General features: G+C 41.4%; 1 protein-coding gene across 2 annotated transcripts; it reads right to left on the bottom strand.

Moving 5' to 3' along the window:
• Positions 1–18,872, bottom strand: sytl3 (synaptotagmin-like 3). Of its 2 annotated transcripts, none has more exons than XM_080790612.1 (16): positions 18,860–18,872; positions 14,664–14,902; positions 14,187–14,402; positions 13,290–13,357; positions 12,763–12,814; positions 12,421–12,484; positions 12,092–12,167; positions 10,908–11,026; positions 10,346–10,459; positions 8,227–8,399; positions 7,767–7,869; positions 7,455–7,625; positions 5,177–5,285; positions 4,813–4,918; positions 2,150–2,364; positions 1–736 (listed from the first exon to the last, which is right to left on the bottom strand). In XM_080790612.1, the coding sequence occupies exons 2-16, from the start codon at positions 14,759–14,761 to the stop codon at positions 648–650; spliced, it is 1,773 nt and encodes a 590-aa protein (XP_080646738.1). In that variant the 5' UTR covers positions 14,762–14,902; positions 18,860–18,872; the 3' UTR covers positions 1–647. The 2 variants fall into 2 exon arrangements, with proteins under 2 accessions (XP_080646738.1, XP_080646739.1); XM_080790613.1 differs by having other exon boundaries at positions 5,177–5,282.
• Positions 18,873–18,947: the final 75 nt, after the last annotated feature.

Raw genomic sequence — 18,947 nt, 5'->3', positions numbered from 1 at the left:
AACATAATACCGTTTAATAATAGAAAATAAATAAAATAATTACAGAGACAATAATTATCCCAACAGGATACCGGTATGCAAATACATCAGTCTTACCATATAATTGCCCCCCAAATAGTCATAGGCCTACTGTACTGTCTTCAAAATCAAGAAACACTGTGCTGTATACAAAACTGTCACTACCACATCGTAAAACAAAGTTAAACTACTGTAGGCCTACACAAGTATATCATACAAAAATGTCAAAGAAGAGTGTAACTTTTAGGTCTGCAGTAATGCATTCACACACAAATATTATAGTTGTTGACGGATTGAAAAACTATTCTGGGAGTGACCTTGCCTTACTGGCAGCATGCACAAAAAGACTGCACGAGTGGTCAGCAAGATCAGGTCGAGAATCACGCAATAATACACACGCAAGAGAAAAATATCGACGATAAATTGATACATACTTAAATAAAGATTACAACTTGATGACATAAATCTGGCAAAATTTAAATTATTTAAATTAGAACTATAAATAGCGAAAAGCTGGGCTGTAGGTTGAGCAATAGCCTGTCAGCCAGTGTAAACAGAGCGTGGTAAAGTGCCGAGTCCTGTGTGTTGTCCAGATCTCATCTGTTCAGGGCAGGTGCCATCAGAGCAGCCTAGCTGGTGTTGACATTGGCATGGATTGGCAGACTGAGGTCATGCCACTTGTTTGGCAGATGCAGCACTGTATGCCATGGTGAACCAGCTGTGTGGAGTAGAGAAGAGTGTTGATCGTCAATCTTTTGAATTTCAAAGAGTAATATGCATTACTCCACGGACCCCCATTTGATACAGATTTGTATCACTGGGACCGGAGTGTCAGTGTTATCGAACTCTGAGAGTGTACAAGTGAAACCAAATGGTCCCTCTCGTACACTCTCAGAGTTACAGCCGTATAAGGGTCCATTTGGGCTCCTGGTGAACTACAGCGTGGGAGAGCAGAGGGGTTGACAGATAATGCCAGTTTGACTGACATCACCTCTCCTTTCCTCAAACATTTTTGAGTGGTGCAACCACTCCTACAACCAGCAATGTCCGTGTACCTGTGTACCTGTATCAGTGAGCATGAGTATGTGACTTATTAATACCAGTAGGGGGCGCCAGAAACAGAGAGAGGAGTAGTGCTGTGTCTGCTGCCTGCTAATGAGAGAGAGAGAGAGAGAGAGGGGGGGGGGGGGGGGGGGGGGGGGGGAGGGGGTGGAATTGCACCACTCAGTTCACACGTGTGATTTTCTTTCTCATAATGGCAGTGAAACCGGAGACTGAGCATCTTTCACACGCTACTTAAGACAAGCAAGACAAGAGAGGCTTTATTGTGAAAGAGGGGGAATGCACTGAGCGAATGATGAGTGCCCCTAACTTACTGTGATGGGCGTGGCCCAGTGTAATGGGAGCAATCCAGGACTCTTCTTTTGATACACACACACTCACCCCTTCTGGTCATACATTTTTATATATTTTATCCCTGCCTCTCGGCTGACTGAATTCAACACGTGTATATCCTTTTTGGGGAATGCAGACTGTCTCAGTGATATTTGTTTGTTTGTTTGTTTGTTTGTTTGTTTGAATCACAATTTAACCCTTTAAATTAAAGATTTAACATCTACTGTAACTATAAATGCACCAAGTTTCTGTGTGTGTGTGTGTGTGTGTGCTGTAATCCACTCGAATCCACTCAAATCCACTCCACTCGAGAACCGTTCGCCCCACCGACTTCATATTCGACACACTCGTTCCACACCACCGCAGGGGTGTACGTGCCAGGTTTCGAGTCGGTCAGACCCACGGTTATACAGAACCGCCACAAAAAGACCTCTGCCCAGGCTCTAAGGGGAGGACGATTATCGTGGTAACAAAAATCCCATACCGCCCCAGCCCTTAGCATCCAGTCCAGCCCTGGGTCCACACCCAGGGTTCTGTGAAATTCACCCTGTGATCATCAGGGTGTTATGGACCACTCATCTTCTGACCATAATTGGATTTGCCGGCAGGTCTGAGGGAGCCACACTTCCAAGGAAACAAGATATGTTGACTGTAAGCAAGGAAGTTATATTCCTAATTCCAAGTGTCAAACGCAAACCATTACATAAGCAGAGGAAAGGGAAGTAGCCGGTCTTACCCGTGGCCATATGGACCCCTCCCAGGCACTGGTGGTCCGAGTGGCCAGAGGAGGAAGAGGCGTGGCCCCACAGGTCCAGAGCTAGAGAGCAGTCCAGGAGCTCTGCACCACAGACGCTGTCAAACACTAGCTGTTGGGACCAGTCAGAAACGGCCTTCCCTTTCAGAGTAGGGGTCTTCTGCACCACCTCTCTGCCCCCTGAGAGAGTCAGACACCTAAACACAAAACAAAAAGTCAAATCAAATGCATTTTATATAGCATATAGTCTTCAACAGGGCACAGCCACAAAGAGTATTTTCCTCCTGGTCAGTGTCATGGTAAGTATCATGGATATGGTCAGTGTCATATAAGTATCATGGTCAATATCATGGTCATCATGTCATGGTTAGTATCATGGTCAGTGTCATATAAGTATCATGGTCAGTGTCATATAAGTATCATGGTCAGTGTCATATAAGTATCATGGTCAATATATCATGGTCATCATGTCATGGTTGGTATCATGGTCAGTGTCATATAAGTATCATGGTCAGTGTCATATAAGTATCATGGTCAATATCATGGTCATCATCAGAAAAGCAGAGGCCCCAGGGAAGAACCCCAGGGTTCTTCCCTGGGGCCTCTGCTTTTCTCCATTTTTATTAATGACCTACCCACAATCTGTTCTGATTGCCAAATTCAATTATATGCCGATGACACAGTCATCCACGCATCAAATTCCGACATTGCCCAAATCCAGTGTACATTACAGGCTGACTTTGATGCAGTTCAAAGATGGTTCCATCTTAACAAGCTGATATTAAACAAAAAGAAATCTGTTAGCATGGTCTTTTCCACAAGACCAACTTCTTTGCCTCTAGCAATTACATTTGCTGACGGCACACAGCTCGAAATGGTTGACAAATTTAAATATCTCGGCCTTTGGCTCGACCCTCAACTGACATTCGAGCCTCACATCACCTCTGTTATCCAGAAAGTTAATTTCAGCCTGAAAATTCTATATCGATCAATTAACTGTTTCACCCTTCAGGTCAGGAAAAGAATCATCTCTCAACTAATTCTCCCTATCTTAGACTATGCTGACATTGTTTACCAAAATACCTCCGATACACACCTCTATCCCCTCAACGTAACATACAACAATCTCTGTAGATTTATACTGAGGTGTCCCTATATGACCCACCACTGTACCCTGTACGAGTCCCTCAACTGGCTAACACCAAAAGCTCGAAGACACTCTCACTGGCTTCTATTTATCTTCAAATGCATACACTTCAATTACCCGGAATACTTAAAACAATATCTACGTCCCTTCAGCTCACCTTACAACCTGAGGCACACTGACCATCTTTACCTTACAGTCCCCACCAACATCAGAAAAGTAGTTGGTCGGCGTGCTTTTAAATTTAAAGCTCCTGTCGACTGGAACAATCTCCCCAGTTCCCTCAGATCCATTAACTCCTTCAATATTTTTAAAGTGTCTATCTTTACCCATCTCCAAATACCATGCTCCTGCTTCTAAATGCCTCCTATTTGTTCGGATTGTTCTCTCTCTCCTTACATCATGTGGCAAATGTTCTACTCACTATTTACTATTTACTATTTACTATTTACTATTTTCAAGTGCATGTTTGTACTCTGTTATGATGTTGTTAATGCATTCTCACGTCTGTCATGATGCTCGGCCTGATGTTCTTCCGATGTATGTTCATCATCTTGTATACTATATTATTTTGACTTATTGATACCATGTTGTGGGTGAATAGGTGGGATGGGAGCAGCTAGTTTTAGGAGAGCTTTGTTGTTTGTTTTGTCCTCGATTATGTATGTATGATTGTACTTGTTGTATTGTCTTGTATTTACTGTATGTTGCTGGACCCCCTCGAAAACGAGATGATGCATCTCAAGGGGATATCCTTTCTCAATAAAGGTTCATATATATATCATGTCATGGTTAGTATCATGGTCAGTGTCATATAAGTATCATGGTCAGTGTCATATAAGTATCATGGTCAATATCATGGTCATCATGTCATGGTTAGTATCATGGTCATTGTCATATAAGTATCATGGTCAATATCATGGTCATCATGTCATGGTTAGTATCATATAAGTATCATGGTCAGTGTCATATAAGTATCATGGTCAATACCATGGTCATCATGTCATGGTTAGTATCATGGTCAGTGTCATATAAGTATCATGGTCAATATCATGGTCATCATATCATGGTTAGTATCATGGTCAGTGTCATATAAGTATCATGGTCAGTGTCATATAAGTATCATGGTCAATATCATGGTCATCATGTCATGGTTAGTATCATGGTCAGTGTCATATAAGTATCATGGTCAGTGTCATATAAGTATCATGGTCAATATCATGGTCATCATGTCATGGTTAGTATCATGGTCATTGTCATATAAGTATCATGGTCAATATCATGTCATGGTTAGTATCATGGTCAGTGTCATATAAGTATCATGGTCAATATCATGGTTAGTAATAGTATCATGGTCAGTATCATGGTCATCATGTCAGTGTCATATCAGTATCATCAGCTTGACCTGTAGGCCGGGTATTTTGGCAAGTATATAAGGTTGAAAGTTGTTAAATACTCACTAGAAACACACACACACACACACACACACACACACACACACCCTTTCACGTAGATGCCCTGTCTAGTGTTTGCTTTAAAGGGAAGGTGTTTGGCTCCTTTGATAAGGACCGTCAGTGTACCGCCATCACGAGGCCCAGTGTCAACCCCTGTAAACAGTAAGACAACGTTATTGTTCTATTTTACACAGACAAAGAGTTCTTATGACGTCTGGTGATGTGATCAAATAACAATGCCAAGTTGACCTACTTTGAACATATTTGTCCGTCTTCTTATAAAATATTGTTTTTGATGGATGCTTTTATCTGATTATATCACTCTAATGTTCTTTGTACAAGGACTAGTGAGATGATGTATTTTTGAAATCAAATTTTGTTATTATCATTATCAGTGGTAGGTCTACTAACCATGGCTTCGAGAGACAGAGGTGGTCTGTCCCAAGATACTGTACTTGATCCTGAGCAGCATTTCTCCTCTGTTGTGCTCTACAGCTCCATCTTCTGGACATTCAGGCTGCTGACAGACACAGGAACACCAGCAATGGTAAAGTATCCCATTTAACACATTGAAGTAAAAGTCCTGCATTAAAAATGTTATTCGACTGATTCGAGTACAAGTAAACAACTATTGGCATACAAATATAATTGCAGTACCACTATACAACTACCCAATATGCAGATCTCATAACCTATTGTATTGTAATTGGTGATGCATTAATGTGTTGTGCCAGGTAACCCATACTGTACTGACACATCATCATATAAGAGTTCATGTATACTAATAATCAAAATCTGAAAAGGCAAATTGTAAAACTACTTGAACTTAACCCATCATTTTTGTCATTTCGTAATTTTTTTCAAATCTTCAAAAATGATGAAAAACTGCGCGCTATAGTATGCCGTACGATATGGGCTATAGCCCACGGTCCAAAATGATGAGAAACGAGGCTAACTTTTTTTTTCAAAATTTCAAAAAACATGGGCTATAACCCATCGTTTTTGTCATTTCGCCATTTTTTTAAAATCTTCAAAAATGATGAAAAACTGCGCGCTATAGTATGCCGTACGATATGGGCTATAGCCCACGGTCCAAAATGATGAGAAACAAGGCTAACTTTTTTTTTCAAAATTTCAAAAAACATGGGCTATAACCCATCATTTTTGTCATTTCGCCATTTTTTTCAAATCTTCAAAAATGATGAAAAACTGCGCGTTATAGTATGCCGTACGATATGGGCTATAGCCCACGGTCCAAAATGATGAGAAACAAGGCTAACTTTTTTTTTCAAAATTTCAAAAAACATGGGCTATAACCCATCGTTTTTGTCATTTCGTAATTTTTTTCAAATCTTCAAAAATGATGAAAAACTGCGCGCTATAGTATGCCGTATGATATGGGCTATAGCCCACGGTCCAAAATGATGAGAAACAAGGCTAACTTTTTTTTTCAAAATTTCAAAAAACATGGGCTGTAACCCATCGTTTTTGTCATTTCGTAATTTTTTTAAAATCTTCAAAAATGATGAAAAACTGCGCGCTATAGTATGCCGTACGATATGGGCTATAGCCCACGGTCCAAAATGATGAGAAACGAGGCTAACTTTTTTTTTCAAATTTTCAAAAAACATGGGCTATAACCCATCGTTTTTGTCATTTCGTAATTTTTTTCAAATCTTCAAAAATGATGAAAAACTGCGCGCTATAGTATGCCGTACGATATGGGCTATAGCCCACGGTCCAAAATGATGAGAAACGAGGCTAACTTTTTTTTTCAAAATTTCAAAAAACATGGGCTATAACCCATCGTTTTTGTCATTTCGCCATTTTTTTCAAATCTTCAAAAATGATGAAAAACTGCGCGTTATAGTATGCCGTACGATATGGGCTATAGCCCACGGTCCAAAATGATGAGAAACGAGGCTAACTTTTTTTTTCAAAATTTCAAAAAACATGGGCTATAACCCATCGTTTTTGTCATTTCGTAAATTTTTTCAAATCTTCAAAAATGATGAAAAACTGCGCGCTATAGTATGCCGTAGGATATGGGCTATAGCCTACGGTCCAAAATGATGAGAAAAGAGGCTAACTTTTTTTTTCAAAATTTCAAAAAACATGGGCTATAACCCATCGTTTTTGTCATTTCGTAATTTACTTCTGAGATTAGAAGTAGGCCTAGAAAGAAGGGAAAGATGGAAATAGTAATAGAAGTAATACAGAATACGGAATTATAATGTCACATTTTCCTACATTTTTAGTATGTTATATAGTCGAGCACACCAAACTAGTGCTGCACCATTCTTGCTCAAATGTGAATCTCGAGTATTTGTGCAGCACTACACCCAACAGAATCAGAATCCATTGACAAATCTCGTCTATCAATTATTCAGGGTTTCAACCAAACCTATAACTATCTAGTAGTGGAGTCAGTGCATGCAGACCACTAGAGGGCGAGCCCAACTCATTTGGGCCATATACCCAAGTAACAACATCATACCAAAAAATCATACCAAAGTACATTTTGAATTCTGTATTTTTAATTGTAACAGTGTGTTTCTATATTGCAGTATTGATACTTTTTCTCAAGTAAAACATTGAGTACACTGCTCTCTATAGATTAGAACAGTGTTCACATGGCATGAGATGAGAGCATAAGAGCAGTGCTCACAGTGTTCACACGAAGCTATACCTCTGGACACAGCGGGTACCACATGGAACCCTGTGGAGCCGCTTCCTCCGACCTCCAGTGCTCCAGCGAGATCAGGACTCGTCCCAGAAGCACCTTCCTTTTCAGAGTGCCTGAGTGCCACACAGAGGCCTGCAGGGTCCTCTCATGCAGCAGGGGGCGCTCTATATGATACTGTTGAAAGCCACATGGGGAAATGAAATGGAGAGCTGATGGGCAATGAAGTCACGGCTCAGCGATAAAAGACCGACATGAGACATTCCTGCTGTTGAGTATCATGTCGTGGCTCAAATCAATATTTGCTGATGCATTTACCTGTAATGTTTCATTATAAACCGGGTCAGTAGTGTTCCTCTTGACGCTGGTCTTCATCTTGCCACTCTGAGCCTTATCTGGCAGCAAGTAAATCTTGACATATCTACACAATGATTCAGAGATTGAGGAAGTTACACTGAATTGAATACACAGCTAGAGACCACAATGGAAACAAGCCCTCGAGGCGTTTCCTTTTAGCATTATATTATTGCATTGTACGTTTTTGACAACCTAATGTATGAATTATTTGTTTTTGATGACAATGTATTTTGACATTTGATACATTTGAGTCATACAATACACTTGTATTGCCTACCAGGACTTATTATGTGCAAGAGGTTAACCTCCTATTGGATCGTCAGACTGTCGGTCAAAACCACCTAAACTATAACTTTGGAGGTAGGCCTAGTCGTTTTGTCCATCATTGATTCGAATGACAAAGTACTACAACACTACTCACGGGTGACACTTCGTCCTCTTGACGTCTCCATGGGAGAGGTTCCTACAGCCGCCCACCGTCACCTCCAGACAGGAGCTGTTGGAGTTGTAGAGCAGCAGCAGCTGCAGGTCTCCTGTCACACGGTGAGTCTCTGTGTGCAGACCACATTCTGTACTGATGCTGCTGGTGCTGCCCTGCAGAGCAACAACACACAGACACCATGCTTCACAGCTCTCCTGTTTTAAAACACACTGCTTCACATAATCTCCTGGTTTAATATCTGCTAGAACAAAAACACACTACTGTACGTCTCTATTGTCATGTACTAGAATTGATTATAAAAAACATGATATGACATGATACTGACGGTTATGTTATAATCATGAGTTGCCCATGTCTGTGTACTTGAACTTGAGATACAGTGTACTTGATATGTATTGTGTACTGCCTGAACTGTAGCATACTTTATAGATAGGCTACGAGAGACATCTCAGCGGCAGCAAGGTCAGCCTTGCTGGAGTAGGCACGTTATTATGTCTCATATCTTGTTGTCACGTCATTATGATCCAGCACTATAGATGTTCCTGTTTGTGTAATAAACTTTGTGAACCTTTAGCGTGATACTGTCTCGTGCCGCGTTATTGTTCTCCCGGGCCCGCCGCCGCAGTCGCCGTACCGAAGGAATACTTCAACCGGATCTTCACACACCACCCAGCCTGCACACACTACCCGACCATGATACTGATGATACTAACATGATACTGTGCTACTGAATGATACTGACACTAATGTAAGAATCACAATTCTTATTATCTACGATTCAGAAATGATTCACAATGTTCTCTCCATTTTTATATATACTATAATAAAACTCACTGCTTCTCATCTGCTTCTCATCTATTGTTTTAAATTCAACAAATGGCATATGTACAGTATACTATCTATAGAGAGAGTGGGGATTTTGAACAAATGGTCATCTAGAATACCACTATGGCTTTGAGCCAGTGGTGTTTGAACAGATGACCTTGATGGAGCTTGAACAGCATGCTGAGCCACTGCATGCCGTTCCATCACAGTGTGAAAGAGGCTGTGTAAACGTCTCTTCCACTACTAATATTTGGTAGAATACACATGTATACAGTATGTGTATGTCATCATAGTATATACTATTTTGATGACCACGCTTGAGCCTTTAATTCAAGTGATGAACACACTAGGTATTAAAGCCATGCTATAGAAGGCTGTCCCCAACGTTCCATGAGAAGTTGGCTTTATAAATACATTTTAAGTTCAAGTACAGAGGAACTGAAAGCGAGGGAAGTGTTTCCGTGTGTAGGACATTAGCTTTCTAAATGTACTGTAGTTAATGTCAGAGTAATGAGGCTTGAACTTGCAATCTTAGCATTGGCCAAGTGCTAAACACAGCTGCCAGCTACATCTCTACACCATCGTTCCTCTGGGAACTGGCTCTGATCTCACATTTATCGTGGGAGGGTTTGAACTAACAGCCTGAAAGTCTTGAGCCACTGATCTCTGAAAACAACATCTGCTTGTTAGGTTTTCACTTTCAAGGAGCAATTAACTGACTCAACAAATGGGGACTGTCTGCAACAGACCAGCATTTTTGAGTGGTCCAACCACTCCTATAGACAGCTATGTGTGTGGCTGTGTCACTGCCCCTGGGTCCCTGGGTCTGTCCCTGTGTCTGAGCACGAAAATAGCGTTCATGCTATAACGTCACTGGTCTCACTGTTGCACAGCCTAACACACAGACACATAAAACACAATCCGGCACGTTACCAGCATGCCGGTTCATTGCACTGACAAATGTTTGTGTGATAGAGACTTCATTTCTTTTACATGAACCACTTGAACCCTCGCATCCCTATTCTGGGGAGAACATTAGCTGAAAATAGCAGATCTACAAGCTCACAACGCCTCACTCACAACACAGACGCATTGTGAGCTTGTACAGTAGATCGTCTATTTTCAGCCAAGAGGTACAGGGAAAAATGTGTATGCGTAGATATAGTGTTTTCTATCATCATTGGAATCAATCACAGGATGCTGCTTGTACACAGGTGGTCGTGTTTCCTTTCATGTGTCTGTGTTCATCAGATGAGAGAATGAATGTACTCACTCTCTTCCCTCCGGAGTAAATTTCAACTTCATCTTCCATCCCGGTAGAGGAGCCTGACTGGTCACTGTCCTTGTTTCTCCTGAACAGATTGGGGAGACTGGGGACTTTGGTTAGCTGACGAGAGAGAGAGAGGGAAAGATGTGAACCCTCGATTAGTAGAAAACTCTAGATTAACCACTTGAACTCAAGCATCCATATTCTGGGGGGAACATCTCCAAATGATCCAGAAAGCCTTGGTCTTCAACAGGCTCAAAATTTCACATGTCTCCCTGCTTCTCCGCTCCCTCCAGTCAATTGGCTCCCGGTTACTTCCCACACAGAGTATAAAACACTGATGTTGGCCTACAAAGCATGTCTTCAAAGTTTGATCCAACACTACACATCCTTGCTTACTGCAACATGCCTAAATTGTAAATGGTACATTGATACATTTGTTAAGGTCATCAAATGATTGGCTTAATGGAAAATAAAGGCTTCATGAGGTGTGTAATTGATTGAAAATGTGTTATTCTTTGGGTGAACTACTCCTTTAATATCACGTATCAGGGATGTGTGTACATACTTTGATAGGTTTGATGAGGTCACTGTCTGAGCGGCTCTGACGGCCGGTACAGTTCCAGGTGCCGTCCACCGTCAGCAGACCCAGGTCTCCTCTCACGTCGTTCTGGGACTTGGAAACCTCTGCATTTAGAAACGATAAAGAACAATTTATCCCAGAGCTTGGAGATCCGCTACTTTTGATTATTTGTTTTTATTACATTTTTTTTAAATCCTGAAATGTAAAGATTTTGGACATTATATGATGTTTCCACCCGACAGAGACAATTTGTATGCACTAATAAGATGAGCAATGATTGAAACAATTATAAGGGGGAAGTTTACTGGAGCTTTTAGAACGTACACGTTCTAAGTACAGTCGGTAACTAACATGATGTGTGCTGATGACTCCTCACAGATTGTCATTGATGATGATCAGTCTGTTAACGTCATTTCCTTTGCGCGTCTGAGAGAGCTTATCGAACCTGGGAGAGCATATTATGACTGATAGCATCCAGAGGAAATGCAGCGCTGTGCTTCCACTGTGATGCGTTCACTCCTATCTGTCCATCAGATTAACCTACAACCCTAGCAAGATCCTGAGTGTCCATTTCACCCAGTGGTTTAATTTCAACCCTTTTCATATCACCGTCAATTATTTATTCAGCATTTGAGCTACGGACCACCAGATGACATTTAACCTCTCAGACCCAAAACTTTGAATATTTCGTTGGATATGATTTTGTCCACAATTGCATGCTATATTGATGTGGTACCATAGGAGAGATAACAGGCAAACATTGAACATTACAATTCTTCTGCATTCTCTAATTGTGTACAGTATGTAGACTTCTTGTCAATTAAACATACTAGCACTTACCCGTTGTGGGATAAAATTGGTATCCTGACCTGGAAATGTATTTTCTGTGTAGGCCTATACTACTAAAGAGCAGGAGATGTAGGGAGACCTCTGTTACTAAGAGTCTATACCAAGGATTACTATCAAAAACACCTTTTTTCGTACAAAAACATATGACTTACAGCCCCTTTAACTCATATAGTGTTTATATGTAACCAAATGGACCCTTGAGGGACCATTTGGTTACATATTAGAGTTAAATGAACCCTTAATTGACTGTATACTGTAACTGGAAGAAGTGACTAGTTTCTATTCAAGTAAGTACTCAGTCCTTCATCTATCACACTTACTTTTAATATGACTAGTGATGAATGACACCATCAGGTCCTCCATAGACTTGGTAAAAGGTTTTGAGTTTTTTAAGTCCTGTAAATAAAGACATGGTGTTTAAGGTAAAAGCACGCAAGTTGTTGTTGAATAAAGCCCAGTTTACTGTATGTCTTAGGACGGAGTCGCATGCACACAGAAAACAGACAAGGTTGTGGATTGGCTGTTTAAGCTGTGCTACTCCGCCAAGCATAAATCCGGCAAAATGGTAGAATTGAGTCCAAGTAAAATATGAATTAATAAAGTTTACTACTAATAAATAAAGTTTACTACTACTACTACTACTAATTACCCAAGATCTGCTGAAGGTTGTGCAGTCAAAAGGAGGAGTTGGTGGAACAACAGATATCTTTTGGCTGTAAAATAGGGAAAGAATATGTATTTATAAATAGGTCATTTTATGATTGAATCCACTACAAACCCCAATAACCAATGAAAGATATACAGTATATATAATTTATTCATTATTAGTTATAGCTTGATTAATTATTGAATACTTTATAATTCAAAAATGTAAATAGCACAGGTACATTAAAAGCATTTAGGCTAAAAGGACAAAACAAAAAAGTCCTGGGGACCACAATCCATGGTGGTCCTAAAAACTAAATTATTCAACATTATTCGATGATCTTACCTGGGCTTCCGGTATGACTTTAATATTGTCTCTCCAACAGTCTCGTGTCTGTCTGTAAACAATATAAATATGATGACTCAGCAAACATTGCACTTGGTTTATATATAAGGGGATTTTATAACAAGTAAATTTAGGTCCAAAACTATGCCAAGGCAGCATCCATTTTTGGTAATGGCAACAGCCCCTAGTTTTCAATTTCAAAACAATTTGGGGACAGATTCAACAGTTTAAACATATCCACCTAGTTTTAATGATATTTTGGCAAAAAGTGGTGGAATACAATAAGGCATTGACCGCATAAAATTAATCCATTAGGCCTACTTGGTAGCTTCCACTGCCTTCAAGACTTTGCTATCCACTGGTAATGATGTATAATTCAATTAAAGTAGTGTACACTACATAACCCCCTACTGTACATACAGTACAATCAAATAGACAAAAAATATATAGGGGAATCATACATTATTCAACAATCTATGTACCGGTAGATGTAATGTTACATGCAGCCACAACAGTAAACTACTAACCTGTGCCAGCTGGAAATTTCTTTGCTTGTTCATCTAGAAACCACTGTCCAGACCTGATCTTAACTTCTCTAGAAGAGACAAGCATGATGTCAACCATGAGGCAGTCAGAAACCAGTGGTTTTGTTAAAACTAAACAAATAGCCGATTAGACAGACACAGAATATGCAGCAATAATAGTGTTTGCATGGCCATGTAATCAGCAGATCTGTAAAGTAATATGTTACTCTAGTTACAGCATTAGAAATGGTTATTTTCTTCCTATAAAAGCAAGTCTCTAGTAGTCTCCCTCGTGCATGATTTATGAATCCCACCACAGCTCTAGGATAGAGATGATTGGCTCCTGGGCAAGTATAGTTTTACTGAGGTTATAACCTAACCCTAGGGTTAGGGTTAAGATTAGATTTAGGTATAGTTTTACTGATGTTAGTTGTTAAGATAGCTCTGGTCCATAGCTCTAATGCGTTTCATTTAGAGCTATGTTACTCTCTCAACTTCCGCCGCTCGCATGAATGCAGACCAGCCTCTCCTCTTTAGCGTAAATAAAAAGAACGTTTTTGCTACTCACCAAAAGAAAGGCGAGTTGTGTCATTAGAAAGCCTACTTTCCTTAGTGGACGCACTCTGAGCCCTCCACCACACGTATAAACTGTACTTTTTGGCCAAAAGGGTTTTTTTTTCCCACCGGGAAAAAAATACTTTTAGTTACTCCGCTGCGCCTTCTACCGATATTGCCCAGAGAATTGCCTCATAGAGAATATTTTCCCTCCGGTGTCAGGGTTAGGGTTAAGATTCGATTTAGGTATAGTTTTTTTAGGCATTTACTGAGGTTAGGTTTAGGTGCTCAAGTAAATACCTGAAAGTTGTACTCAAGTACATGTACTCCAAACATATCTCTTACCTGTAGGCGTGGCAGACGGTGCACTCCCAGTCCACGGTGGACGCGCCCACGCGACACCTGCTGCAGATGCGGTGGCTGCAGCCGCGACACACCGCGCCACAGTTCCACAGCCTCCCCAGCGGCCTCTGGCAGCGAGCGCACGTCCTCTCACTGTACTGTCTGCTGAAGCTCTTGGCTCCTTTCCTCCTGATCTCCATCAGCTCATATCGGAGTCTCCTGGGATGAGGGTGGAAGAGGGAATAACGCATTGTAGAACTATTACTACGCCTCACTCGGCACGCACACAATTTCAGTTCACGCATGTTGCATTATCAGTGTGGATAAATTCTTAGATATCGCTGCACATGCGGCACTATACCTATACAGTACAGTACAGTACAGTACAGTACAGTACAGTACAGTACAGTACAGTACAGTACAGTACAGTACAGTAGACACCACTTCACGCCAGGGTATTGGTCAATAATAATTGCTCACCGTATCCTCTCCTCTTCAGCGGTGCGCAACAGTCGGTCTCTGTGAAGAACTTCCAGCACACTCTCTCTTTCACCAGCCTGGAGGAGACTCAGATCCATCCTTAACGCTCTCTCTCTCTCTCTGATCTTCCACTAATTGTCGTCCAACCTCTCTCCGTTTCGATGTTCCTCCCTCTTATGCTGACTGACTGACTGGATGATCAAAGGACAGTGCTCAGTCTTTAGATGTGTGGATCCATGCTTTGTAGCCTGAGAACAAAGTGAAACAAAACAACAGAATTGGGTTATCTTTCAGAGGCATAGAGCTATAGTTGTCTGTGAGGCATCCCAGAAGACCGCTGTCCTCCCTGCGCTGCTGATCTCGGACAGTCAGTCAGCATCACCTCTCTAACCCAAACATAAAGGCTGTGGTAAAGGCAGGGCAGTCTGGTCAACACTAACCTATTCTCAATAGCAACTGAAAAGGTTGACTGCTGCAAGAAGTGTCAGAAACGCCAGCCAACCAGACAGATAAACAATGAGCCAGACAGTGTTGCCCTCACAGTAAACACAGTATGGTAGCTATAGACCCATTGCAGCAGATAATCCACTGACCTTTGGAGCAAGCATGCAGCCACATTGCACTGTGGAGAGATCACCCAACCAGTTTGATGGACTATTGAGCAGGACTTGCTCTTTGGTGAGCAGTCTTATAAGGTTTGCACAAGCCCCCCCCCCCCCCCTCCCCCCCTCCCCTCCACCACACACACACACACACACACACCCTGCACACATCCTCTATGCTACCGACACAGTGCTTTGTTCAGGGTTCTTAGTCATGCTTGGCCTGACCAAAGGCAGCCCACATGGGGAGATCACCTTGCGTCGAGGGTCCGCCACATGCAGCTGTGATGATTCAGCAGGCAGGCCTGCTCTATAGTGCAGGCCTTCCATTATTATTCCATTAAAAACGACTGGTGTGTCTTTTTGTATTTTGAGCTAGGACCATTTTATTTATTTATTTGAAAATAAATAAAATCATGAAGAGCCATTGAAATGGATAATCTGATCTTTAAAATTTGACAACTTGTTTTAAATGCACGCACGTGCGTGCGGGGGGGGGGGACGACGACGACGACTGGTACAGTAGGCTACATATCATGAGAGAGAGATTATAATGGATGGCTGGTTGTCAGCCTGTTAGGAGATAACATACAGTCCTTGCTATTATCCAGAGTTACCAGCCGGCCATTGAATACAATCAGTGTCACTTATGAGAAGGTCTGTGGCTCGCAGCGGGAACTGGGCCTCGTCTCGTTTCTCTTCTTTCCAGCAGACATCATGCCACAAGTCAAACATACTGTACCTACTGTATAACCACTTCAACCCCATCTTCCAGATTCTGGGATTCCAACATTCAGCGAAAATAGCTCACAGCCGATCTACACACTCGCATTGCAATGTTTTGTGAGCTTGCAAATCGGGTATTTTCAGCACAGAGATTTAGTGTAGAGGGGAAAAACTCAGAGGGTATAACAGTATACAACTCTGACACACACCCCCCCCCCCCCCCCCAATCTGGGAACCATTTACATGCATTATAAGATGCATACTGTAGGTATTAATGCTGTGACTAAGAACTAAACTGATGTCACACACCCCTTTGCGACTCAGGTAGTGTGTGGGTAGTATCATTTTATCATAATGAGCTGATATACAAGAAGTGACACAGCGAGTCACACCAGTGCTATAGCAGTAAAGGATGCCTGGGTTAACATGTGAAATCAAAACATTCAGTGTGACCAGCGTGAGAAATGACAATGTGTAATTTCCCACCCAGCAGTTCCAGGAAGAGCGACGCTATATGGACCCACAGATATGGTTTGGCAACATGACACAATTTAAGCCAACACTTTAACCATAGCCTAAATTCAAAACCGAAACACCAGTTGTCATGGTGGAAGATTGACTGTAGTTAAAACAAGAATTGATCAATTATCAATTAATTACCAGCTGCCTTATTATAACTGCAGAATTGTGCTATGAAATGTAAATATCTGTGTATTTGTGTGTGTGGAAACAAATTAAAGCACTACACACAAAGCCAAAAGTCCTGCTAAAAGCATAGTAAACCAGTCCAAAAGCAAATTAATGTAATCTGTCTCATATAGCTCTTTATATTTCCCATTTCCTCACTAGAATCAACATCTTCTATAAACACACAAAACTGTGCATCGCGATTTGGACACAGACACACACACACACACACACACACACACACACACACACACACACACACACACACACACACACACACACACACTTTACAACGAGGAGCCATGCTGATCTGCAAAGGCAGAACATGTCGCCTGACTCGCCTCCGCAACACGTTGTGAGCTTGTAGATCGATCAGCTATTTTCAGCACACGCAGAAATATTCAGACACACACATGTGTCTGCTTCGCAGTACTTTACCTGGGTTAGCTTGCGTGTTGTACTTGAAAGTTGACATAAGAATCCCTTAGTGAAATGACTAGTGGGTTGTTGTTGCACCTTGCTGGCTGCAATGCTATCTTATATAGAGAGTATGCACAGGCATGATTTTCCCATCAGGACACGCCCCCCTCATCTAGACTGAGTGGCAAAACATTGAGCAGCATGGAGTGTTGGAGTTTGGAAGCGCTCGTTGGAAATGCATGATTTCTTTCTATGCCTGCCTCTGATTGGCCTACCGACACTGCCCGTCTTCCGAGATGCAAGGGTACTCCGTGGTGGGAAATAATACAAGTACAAGAGAGTGGCAACACGCGACAGTAACTTGTAACTTAAATCTTTGTAGAAGAGCTCCCGACCGGATCATACGGACTTTTGAAACAGATACCAGGCTTTCCTCCGAGGTGGTGGAAAGCCTGGTGAGGCGAGGTTACATGCTGGATAGTCTACCGCAAGGTTCTTTTTGCAGATAAGTAAGCATGGGATGGGACCGAGGCTACGAGGTTACTTTAATGCGTACCACCTGTTTCTAAATGTCACATAATGCAGGAGGCAGCAAAATGTTGTGTTATTGAAAACAAGCACTTCCAAACTCTGACACTTAGAAAAATATAATCAAATGCAGGACGTTTCTTAGCTCAAAACGTTTCTATGGTGGATCTTTATGAAACAAAAACTTTGCAGATAGAAAGAGGATAATTCAAGCTTTTCGTACAGCTGCAATGTTGGTGAGTTTAACATTGTTTAATGCAATCAGACAGGACTTTTCTGTTTGGATGAATGGGCTGGCAAGGCCAGAAAGTAGTTTTTTTGCCACTCTGAGCGTTCCCGCATAACTTCCCGGTACGATGATGTCTCACGCATACCCTCTATAGGCAGAGAGATGGGCTAGACTAGAGGCTAAAAGTGTCTGGTTGCCTAACTTGCTGGCTGCAATACTATCCCATTGGTTGAGAGGTCGCAAATCAGAAAGATAGGCGACTATGGCAGCCAATGAAATGATAAGTTGCCACAACTAAAATAGCCCAGCCTGCTTCCAACAGCTGGTAAAAAAGTGAAATGATCCTGATTCCCTTGTTGATGTCATAGCACCCATACATTTTTGGAATTATATGATGGCTTTATGAAGTTTCATGGGAGGAAAAGTCATTTCAATGTAGAATGTTTTTTTAAATTCCTCTCACTGCTCTATTAGCACATGCCTTCAAAAATAATAGAACATTCATAAACACAATTACTACGGATTCCTGATTCACGGCATAATGAAAGATATGATATAAGCTACAGCCTAATATAATAAATCAGTTCAGTCTATTGTCTGCTCCATGCATGAAATGATAGACTAAAGTCACTAGATTTATAGTAGAGTGACATAAGAATCCAGACAGTATTGTGTTTAGTTGTGTCAAAATAGCCTGGCATGACCAGACTAATATAGGGATTTATTTTTTCCCTGTGGCAACAATTCTCTGAAGCTATGCTCCAAGTCTTAGGACAAAAAACAAACAAGATGCATCCATTTTCAATTATGAAAATTAACTTGGAGTATAGTGAAAAGAGAGAAAATAAGTAACTAAGAGTATAGTGGCAGACTGGCAGTCCAATAGCAGCGTTACAGAAATAAACAACAAAGTCCTGAATGCAATCTGTACATTATTATGACCTGCATGTCAACAACTCAGGAAACCAAGTGAAAGTCAAAAAGGTTGCATGCAAAGATCTTACCTCTGCAGGGCTCCTCACAGCTCTGAGTGCATGGTCAACCTGTCTGAGGATGTGGCATATTCTGTAATCGACAGGAAAACACAGAAAA

This window comes from Protomyctophum bolini (assembly GCF_963924005.1).
Source record: "Protomyctophum bolini genome assembly, chromosome: 19".
In the NCBI taxonomy this organism is placed as follows: domain Eukaryota; kingdom Metazoa; phylum Chordata; class Actinopteri; order Myctophiformes; family Myctophidae; genus Protomyctophum; species Protomyctophum bolini.
Note: the sequence above shows the minus strand (reverse complement) of the source record. Positions and strands in the feature narration are given on the sequence as shown.